Below are 10,269 nucleotides of genomic sequence, written 5' to 3' on the forward strand. Positions count from 1 at the left end.
TTAATTGTTTTTTTTCTCATTTGTTTGCCTGAATTAGTTTTATGTCTGACGCAAGGGTGAAACTTTCTTGAACTCATTGAACTCGAGAGTATCTTGATTCTTGAATTGGAATTTTGTTTTATGTTGAGTTTATTGTTTTAAATTGTTCGTCAGTTTATTTTTCCATCTGTTTTGGATTTCTGTTTCTTGTTTCTTTACTTGCTTTCAATTGTCAATACACAAAATCAACAAAATTATCTCTTTTTCTCAAAAAATAAGCGATACCCACCACTTCACTGCCCAATCTCCGCCTTAGGATCGAAACTCATCCACGACTCCGCCACCCGATCTCTGCCGTTCCAAGGTATGCACCGATTACCTATCTTTTTTTTTGTTGAACAGATTTTTTTTTTATTAAATTAGAACAAAACATGACTGATTGAAAGAACACTTCTCTTGAATTTTTATTATTTTTTGTCTCTTTTATCATAAAAGACAGTAGCTAGTATGAATTATAACACAATTTGATGTTTTTCTATTTCTTGTTTCTTTCACCTTTTTCATTGTTATGAATTTTCTTAATGTAAATAAGAATTTAAAAATTAATCATTGTTATATGAGGCAATCAAAAGATCATTTACCCACATTTAATAATTGGATGGTTAAATAAAATGTTCATCAAATTGTTCTAAAGCAATACATCAATTTTTTTTTTTGAATAACTACAATAAAATGTTCATCAAATTGTTCTAAAATTTCATATTTCTCAGTAATGGAAGTAAATATCGGTGATGATCAGCAATTCATTCCCCAAGTTGCAGACGATCAAAAGCCAAAAATTGGGATGGAATTCGTATCATTAGAGGATGCATTTTCGTTCTATAACCAATACGCACGAGAAGCGGGATTTAGCGCAAGAATGAGCAACAGCAAGAAAAATAAGATAACAAATGAAGTTGTTTGGAAGTAATTTGTATGCTTTAAAGAATGGCGTACAGACGAAATCCGGTCGAATAAACAAGAAAAAAGTGATCAACCGAAAAAAGAAAGAGCTCGCGGCGAAGTTAGAACTGGATGCAAGTCAAAGATTTCAATTGTAAAGAAACAAACTGGTCCTAATTGGATTGTCAGTACATTCATGGAAAGCCATAATCACCCGCTCTCGACTCCTTCGAAGGTGCATTTACTACGCTCACATCGTAATGTTTCGGCATCAAAGAAAGCATTGACTCAACAGTTTTCAGAAGCCAATGTGCCAACTTGTCAACAAATGCGATTATTCGAAATAGAGTATGGAGGACCCGAGCATATAGGTTGTACTGAAAGAGATATTAGAAACTTTGAGAAAAAGCTAAGAGATGAACAAAAGGGTATCGATGCCGAAACACTGATTGAGTTCTTTGCATCTGAGAAAGACAAGAATTCCTCTTTTTTTCTTTGATTATGAGATTATTCAGATAAAAGATTTAGCATGTGTTTTTGGGCAGTTCCTGTGTCAAGGAGGGCGAACAGTGTATTTGGTGATGTTGTGGTGTTTGATACGACGTATAACACTAATAAATATGGTATGATTTTCGCAACATTTGTAGGAGTTAATCATCATCATCAGACAATTGTGTTTGGTTGCGGTTTTTTACTGACGAGAAAACTCAGTCTTTTGTTTGGTTGTTTAACAAGTTCATAGAAGCAATGCCTAAAGGTGCACCAAACGTGATAATCACTGACCAAGATCCTGCTATGGCGAAAGCCATTGCACAAGTTTTCCCTAAAACAGTGCATCGATATTGTTTGTGGCACATATTGAACAAATTCCCAGATAAATTAAACCCTATGACTTTTCGTTACCACTATCGAAGCATAAAGAATGTCATTCAAAATTCCACAACACCTGATGAATTTGAGAAATCGTGGGAAGATGTTATCAAGTGTGCTAACTTGGAGCAAAATGATTGGTTGTCATTGATGTATGAATTGCGACAGAAGTGGGTGCCAATATATTTTAACCATATATTTTGTGCTGGAATGTCAAGTAGTCAGAGATCTGAAAGTTCACATGCATTTTTCAAGAGGTACGTCTCTAATAAGAATTCATTGATCGATTTTATCACCCGTTTCAATAGGGCACTCCGACACCAAAGGCACAATGAGTTAGTTGTTGACCATATTGATGTGAATGAGCATCCCAAGATCAAGACAAACTGGCCAATGGAAGCTCAAATGGTTAAGGTGTATACGAAAAAAAAATATGTGGAGTTTCAAAGTGAAATGTGTGAGAGTCATGGTTATTACGTGCAACAAGTATCTGTAGGACCTGAATTAGTGGTTTACAATGTGATGAATTTTCAAACTTGTTCTTCCTCCAAATCAAGGGCGCTCACACATAATAAACAGTTGGATTATATATCATGTAGTTGTATGGAATTTGAGTTCGAGGGCATGCCATGCAGACATATGTTAGCTTTTTTTCGTATCAACCAAGTGTTTCAATTTCCTGATAAGTATATACTCAAACGCTGGACACGAGATGCAAAGGTTGGAGCAATATATGCTATGGCTGAGCAAAATGTCATCGACGATCCAAAAATGTGTTTGATGTCAAGACACTCGAGGTTATCCTATAAAGCTTCTGTAGTAATTGATGATGCATCATTGACTGATGAAGGAACAAACTTCTTAGATGAACAATTAGATTATATTTTAAAAAAAATTAAAGAGTTAACATTAGTAGATCATTCAGCAATGGAAGTCAAAAGAAGACAATCATGGATGGGGTATTTGGTATTACCGATCCTTCTGAAGTAAGAACAAAAGGATGCGGGAAGAGGTTGAAATCATCAAAAGAGAAGTCAACCTAAAAGACCAGGATATGTCGTGGATGCGGGCATCGAGGTGTGCTTATAAATTTTCGAAGTTTCATAAAACTAACCATCATACTGGCACTTTACTGTTTGATCTGCCTCTGGGAATATTGTCAGAAAATAACAAGGAACAGCGGCTATTTTACTTCTTGGTTTCATTTTATTTTTCTTTTCCAGTTATGAAGGTAGATGTGGTTTACCTTCTAACTTCGACTCCAACTATTGCTATGCAATGGGTTATGCTGCTGGAGTACTACTGCATTCCGGCAAGACTGGTCTGATTTCCTCGGTTAGTTCTTCCCTCTTCCATTGGATGTCATACATTTTTAACTGCTGTTATGTATCTTCCTGAGACTCGTATTGAAGTTGGAGTAATTTAACACACCTCTGTGTTGCACCAGGAGCTCCTTTCAAAAAATTTGAATTCATGCGTGACGAATGGGCTATGAAGAATCGATATGTCAATCCAGGTATTCCAATCACAAATCATAATCCAATTCATTTTTAACACCTCCTTCGTTTGTGCATTTATCCAAGAAACATGAATTTTCTCGCACTCGTCGAAAATTTCAAGTCCATTTGAACCTTGTATCTGGAATCTGTAACAGGTCCCGTTCAGTTTTCTGGTCCAACAGTAAATAACATCAGTCACACTCTGATGCTGGAGCTCGGTACAAAGGCTTAGAATTCTCAGAGATAGTATTCTGTATGGCTCACACGAATATAAATAACGCGTTTGTTGAATTTTAGAGTGTCTCATCATTTTCTGAGAATGTGAGACCAACCATTTTTGTTTATTTTGGGATTCTTGGCAAATGTATTTTCATTTCTTTTTCAAACAAAAAGTACACGTGTAGATCAAATTCAATATCTATTTCACGTGTCCCGAGTTTGTCCATTCAATTTATGAGCCATGCGCGCCTATGTCTCAAAAAACTCTACACTGAATTTGCGCAGTAATTCGTTGTGAATGTTGGAACAATGATTTGAAATGGAGACATTTTTGCAGATTCGATAACCTGGTTTTAGGGGACGGTGATGAAACATGTTTCTTTTTAATAAAGATGAAACATAATTACTCAACTGTAGAGATTCTACAAGACTTGATGAAATTTCATGGCCGGTGCCAACACATTAAGTAATTCATATTTTACGTATGCAAGTAAAATGTACGTGCTCATCTGACACAAACAAATTGAGAAAAATAAGCAAAACAATGAGTTTTTTTTGTACGATCTCTCTAGAAAGAAAATTTCAACACTACAAAATTGTCTTTTCATTTACCCAATTAAACTTTTGCGAACGCAGAAGAGTTTTTTTTTAAAAATGAAAACGAAATTGGCATACCTCAGTGCATGCCAAAACGATTAAAAGAAACTGGATTTCTTTTGGGCCTGAGAATATAAGTGGTAGATTAATATAATCAGCTTGGAGCTGCCAACTGAAACTAAATGAAGAAAAAAATTACAAGTCTCAAAAATTGATGGGAATGCATGTATAAATCTCGGTACAAAATAATTGTCATTGACTTTTTAAAGTATAAATAAGCAAGTCTTTAAGAATGACATTATTCTATGGTTGAACGACGTTCTGCTGCCATAGAAAATGATAATATCAAATCCAAACGGTTTCCAAGACTCAAAAATTTCCCACGGCGACACGCTTGCACAAATCGCCAGACAATCTTGAAGTTGGGACAGCTTTCAAAGGCGTTTTCACGTAGATAACCAATCCCGGTTGCTCATTCATGTCTATATCTTCAGGACCCATTCCTTCCGGCATGGTCCAAGTGAAATGGTGCAGCATGTGACCCAACATGGACGTCACGAAGGTGATGGCGAGGTGTGCACCGGGGCAGATACGTCTCTCCGACCCGAATGGGAGTAACCGATAATCAGTGCCCTTCATGTTAATATTCTCCTCAAGGAATCTCTCGGGCCTGAATTCGAGGGGGTCCTTCCACACCTCAGGATCCCGAGCGAGGGACCAGAGGTTGACGTTCACGGTGGCTCCTTTGGGGATGTCGTAACCGCCAATCTTGACATTGGAATTTGCCCTGTGAGTAATAAAGGTGTTGGAGGGTGTACCTGAAAGCACTCCTTCACCACGCACATTTAAAATGTTTTTGTATATCAAAAAAATTGAAAAAAAAAAAAAGAGCCACGTGAGCATCCAACTAAGCGGCGCTTAGGAAAGTTACACACCAAAGGTGTGCAGGGTAACTTTTTGTATATATATATATATATATATATATATATATATATATATATATATATATATATATACAATTAAATCAAGTTTGGTTTAAAACCAAGCGGAAGAAGCTTGAAGTAATCCTTCGTGAAGAAAAATGTTCTATTAGAAAAACATTTTGTTGGAATATTTCATGTTCGCAATCTTGATTTTGATGTTAACAAAACTTATTATTGTGTTTCTAACATATTTACTCAAGTGTGAAGTTGCAAACACAAGAAGCAAGCTGAAAGTGAATTTTGCACAAACTGAATTTCTGGCAAGCTTCGGTGTTTTGAAGATATCTCTCAACAGGATGATCCAAATGACAATCCGCAAATTGGACATATCAGAAAACTCAATTTGGAACAAGGTGTACTTCACGTCAGTTGGGCAAAATCGGATGTTATCATGGTCTAACTGATCGCTCAATTACCGAACTGATCACACGAAAACAGCAATCAGTTGTGTTTGAGCAGCTGCCGTATTTTGGTCATATCTCTTAGCTCGGTTATCGAAACGAAGCGATTAAGTATGCGTTGGAAAGCTAAGACAAAGATCTACAAATCATTCTTATACGTCAAAGTCTGAATCGAAGCTTACAATGCTGATAAATGACGATGAAGCTACTGGTTCTGCACAAACTGAAATCAGCTAGACTGATTTCAGCACACCTGCTGAAACTGAACCAACTGCTGACCAGCTGCTGACCAACTGAACTGAACAAGCTGCTGACCAACTGAAACTGAACCAGTCCAACTGAATGACCAGTTGAGTTGACCAGAGTTGACCAGTTGACCAGAGTTGACCAGTTGACCAGAGTTGACCAGTCGGGAAAATGCCCAGCAAGCTGAATTTGACCGTTGCAATCTCGGAAACAGTACAGAAACTTTTCAAACGGTCATATTCTTGTGTCTAACGTATATATCAGTGTTGGAGCCTATAAATACAGCATCTTGAAGATCAAACAAGAGCTTTTGAAGGGGATTCAAAGCATGGGCAGTTAGCATGAAGAAATCAGCTAGTTGAGAGCACAAACCCTTATGTGAGGATACATTTGAGATGTACACTGTAACTGATATATTCCTCACACACAATCACTCACATATATACAAGAGAGTTGAAGTTCAAAGATTAGTTGAGTGAGTCTTGCACAAAGACGTAAAACTTGTGTATGTAGTCTTTGCATATGGGACATTAAACAATATGCTGATTGTGAGGTGCTGTCTACAATCTTGAGTGCTAGGAGTTCTAGTTGGGTGCTGCCCTTCCGGATCGGGTTTGTACAAAGAGTCTAAAGACTCAACACACCTGCACCGTTAATAGCAAATACATATACATAGCACACAACAGTGAAAAATATCATACTCAACATACCTTTCATGAACTTTAAAACGTAACATAAACGTGTCGTGTAAAACCATGACGTGTCAAAACAGCTCATCGTTAATCATCTTTATCATTCATCATTCATCGTTTATCATTTATCATTTCCTTTGGTGAATTCAGTTCATTAGAGGTGACTATCGTACATCATCGTTTACGATGGATCCATCATACATAGAACCGCGGTACCGGGCGGCTGTCGGACATCAGTGACAGGATTACCTATCCACTGTGCCTAGGCCTCATCATCATCATCATCATCATCATCATCATTTACATATACATCTTAAACATTTACATATAATTCGATAGCCACAACTAATTCCCGTCATTCAAAACATTATCATTTTCATCACTTATAAAAATTATGCATCAATGCAATTTTTCTTAAATCCAAGCATGCGACGTATATCTTCATAAAATCTTAAAATCGTGATCATGATGCATAAACATTTAAAACATCATACATTTGTGCTCAGGGCGCTGCCACGACCAAAATCTCACCCCGGGTGCAAAATGACCATTTTGCCCTTGGAAACCCAAAAATTCTCGTTTCAACCCTGGACCTCTAAAATTGACCCGAAGCTTACCAAACTCCTTAAAATGTCCCAAAAAATTTTTATAAGCGTTCTTAGACGTAAACTCGAGCCCATACTACAATTTAATCGATTCGTTTTTAAACTTGGACCGGGGTCCCGGTTTTAACCCGAATCGACTCGAAACTGTACCAAATTTTTCCCAACCTTTTTACCATCCTTAAAAACACTAAAATGTTCCTAAAACCATGTCTTTAACCCCTAACCACACGGCTGAAATTTCCAGAACTCCACCTAACTCTCGGCCACCCCTTTTCTAAAATCCCATTTCAACACATGGCCCCCAATCCCATTACCTTTCGGTCCCCTCCAATCTCCCCACCTGTCCAGCATTTTAATCTCATTCTTAAGGCTCTAAGAGACCTCCTAAACCAAGCTTAGCCGACACATAAAGCTGCCGAGCAAACCAATGTAGAAATGATCGCTTACACCATGGCAACCGAAGACCCTATTCCCTTGGCTCGCAAGTTTCGATCCTAGCAACCCGACGGAATCAATGTAAGGCTCAAAGATTTAGTTATCATAATCAGATGGATTCGTTGATAATTAAGATGATTGTAGATGTATTTCATTGGACTAGAAAAGAAAGGGGAATGTATAATAAAGATGTGAAAGATAGTCAAAAGAATAAGTAAGGCCGAAGCTATGGCGCATATGCGCGAAGGAATGCGCGCATATGCATGAGAATTCCAGTAGCATTGGCGCATATGCGCGGAAAGAGTGGCGCATATGCGCGACATGTACAGTAGCCTTGGCGCATATGCGCGAGAGTAGTGGCGCATATGCGCGGAGCGTCCAGAACCATTGGCGCATATGCGCGAGTTTAGTGGCGCATATGCGCGAGTACTAAAATTTCCGAGACAGTAGGTTCGGCGCATATGCGCGAGTAATGCCGCGCATATGCGCGAGTAATGCCGCGCATATGCGCGAGACGTGTAATGCAAAGGATTAGCCATGTGTTCGAAACATGCAAGGTATATATATATATGATTGCCTCGAATTCTTCTTATTTCAGCAGCAAGGATCGAGGTTTCTGAGGAGGAAAGGCTTTCAAATTTCTCCTTCACTGATAATGGTGATTTTGTAAGATTTAAGCATCCAAACTTTGATCCGACTTCGGTTTTGAACTCCTCTCTTCATTATCTACAAAGTGATGTATGTTTTCTTCAATTCCAGCATGTTTTGAAATATATATGTTGGGAGAATTAGGGTTTAAGCTTTAGAATGTGTTCTTGTAGTTATTGATACCGTAGAAATACAATCGGATCGAAGAACGGATATCGTATGCTATTATTATGATTTTTCAGCATGTATAGAATGAAGTATATGCAGATTTTGAGATCTTGACTTGGATATTGTGATGATTATGAATTGAGGATATAGTTTTGGGTTGATTATGTTGTATGGATTGACCGGTATCGAGAAATACGCCGTTATGCCGTCGATGGTGTTGAAATGCACTAGTGAATTGATAGTATAGGTGTTGATTTGGATTAGTAATTGATAAATTGTGTATCAACATTCCATTTCAGATTCATCTTACCTCAATTCGACATCGAGACCTCGACATCGTTAAAGGTTTAGCGACGAAAGGTATAGTACATGTTTTGTTTGGGGAATCACGACTCAAATGAGATCACATTTGAGTTTCCCAACCAAAATCACATACTTATTTTATTGTTTATATCTTGATATGATTATGAATTGTATATAGATTTGTTTATAGAACTTGTCTGCAAATATTACTATGCGGTGTTTACAGATCATGGGACATTGCATTAGAATGATTATGCTTGTTTACAGATTTTGTATTCATGCATTAAGATAGGGCAGTCTGGAGATCAGGCAGACTACTAGATGTTCGGCGATATCTCAGCTTAGGGGAAGATCACCGCCCCTTTGTAGACGTGGATACAGATCAGGCCGAAGTCTAGGAATAAGACGTACAGCACCTCGATTGGTAGGGTAGGTGACAGTCAGTGACGTCTTATTCACAACGGGATCCCTAGAGTTCTAGTCGAGTCGCATCTAGACATGATTAGATTCGCATTGCATGATTATATATGAATGACATTCATATCAGCATGTTTCATGTTTTAGATTGTTTTATTTCATGTATACATGTTTATACTGGGATTTGTTCTCACCGGTTTTCCGGCTGTTGTTATGTCTGTATGTGTGCATAACAACAGGTGGGGCAGGATCTGGGTCGAGACAGAGATGATCGTGTTAGCGTGGAGATCTCGGGCGTAGCAGATGGACCAGTAGTTGTCTTTTATTATGTATTGTCTTTTATTACTGGTTAGGGAGAACATACAGAGTAATACATGTATTTGATGTTTGTATGTTGTATTTAAATAAAGAACTCATGCTGGTTTGTTTACATTAGATTTAATGTAAAAAGCGAAAAATTGACCCACGTTTTTATATTAATGATCCATTTAATCCCAAGAAAAAGAATAAGAGCCCGGGTCCCCACAATCAACCACTAACCAAGCTCAAGTAGACCACCCTCAGATCCCTCTAGATCCACAAGAGTCACAACCACGGCCCCATACAACCCATAGCCACCCACATGATCGCTGGCACGCCCGAAGCTCGGCCGAAGCGAAATCACCTAGAACCCGACGGCTACCTGCTCTCATACTCGACTCTAGCATCAAGTTCCTTAAACCGAGACATGGTTCAACCCTCTAGCATCAGCAACCCACAGCCCCTTGCACAGAAATATATGAAACGTGAACAACCATCACAATAATACAATAATTTCATGGAAAATCGAAAGGTTCTTCATGTACTAGGATAGATCAAAACTTTTCATGCATAAATACAACCACCAGCATATAAAACGTGTAGGATGCAGAAAAAAAACGATACAAAGCGTGCCTTAGGTAGTTGATGAACGAAACGAGACGGAGGAGACACCGGGGAAACTTTTCTTTGCAAGAATGGTGAAGAAATCCACTCCTTTCAGCTGCTGGGGGTGAAGCCGAGGGGAGGGGTTCTGAAAACGATGGTGTCGGCTGGTGGAAACTATTAGGTTTAGGTTAAGGTGTGTTTAGGGTAAATTATATAATATAAAAATGGTTAACAAACCAACTAATGGGCTCTTAAATTTATTTTAAAGGTTTAAAAAGATATTTAAGCTCAACAAACTTTAAATTAGGCCTATTAAATCCAAACACACTCCCGAAAAATATTTCGTGTTGGAAAGATTT

General features: G+C 38.1%; 2 protein-coding genes and 1 long non-coding RNA gene across 3 annotated transcripts; 2 read left to right on the top strand and 1 right to left on the bottom strand.

The window, feature by feature from the left end:
• The first annotated feature begins 1,668 nt into the window (after positions 1-1,668).
• On the top strand, positions 1,669-2,781 carry LOC140839067 (protein FAR-RED IMPAIRED RESPONSE 1-like). Its single transcript, XM_073205699.1, has one exon. It carries the CDS (start codon positions 1,669-1,671, stop codon positions 2,779-2,781), a length of 1,113 nt encoding a protein of 370 aa, XP_073061800.1.
• A 224-nt stretch (positions 2,782-3,005) lies between these two features.
• On the top strand, positions 3,006-3,688 carry LOC140837817 (uncharacterized). The gene is made up of 3 exons (XR_012119472.1): positions 3,006-3,126; positions 3,239-3,307; positions 3,446-3,688. It is a non-coding gene; the product is annotated as an uncharacterized lncRNA (long non-coding RNA).
• Positions 3,689-4,475: 787 nt separating this feature from the next.
• LOC140839068 (cytochrome P450 98A2-like) lies at positions 4,476-9,733 on the bottom strand. The gene is made up of 2 exons (XM_073205700.1): positions 9,687-9,733; positions 4,476-4,893 (listed from the first exon to the last, which is right to left on the bottom strand). The coding sequence occupies exons 1-2, from the start codon at positions 9,731-9,733 to the stop codon at positions 4,476-4,478; spliced, it is 465 nt and encodes a 154-aa protein (XP_073061801.1).
• Positions 9,734-10,269: the final 536 nt, after the last annotated feature.

This window comes from Primulina eburnea, chromosome 8, assembly GCF_022965805.1.
Source record: "Primulina eburnea isolate SZY01 chromosome 8, ASM2296580v1, whole genome shotgun sequence".
Classification (NCBI taxonomy): domain Eukaryota; kingdom Viridiplantae; phylum Streptophyta; class Magnoliopsida; order Lamiales; family Gesneriaceae; genus Primulina; species Primulina eburnea.

Excerpts from the sequence above, each read along its gene's own strand:
- LOC140839067 (XM_073205699.1), top strand. The coding sequence starts at position 1,669 with ATGCCTAAAGGTGCACCAAACGTGATAATCACTGACCAAGATCCTGCT.
- LOC140839068 (XM_073205700.1), bottom strand. The coding sequence starts at position 9,733 with ATGTCTCGGTTTAAGGAACTTGATGCTAGAGTCGAGTATGAGAGCAG. Across the intron at positions 4,894-9,686 it reads AGAGTCGAGTATGAGAGCAG|GGCAAATTCCAATGTCAAGA; the intron begins GTAGCCGTCGGG and ends TATTACTCACAG.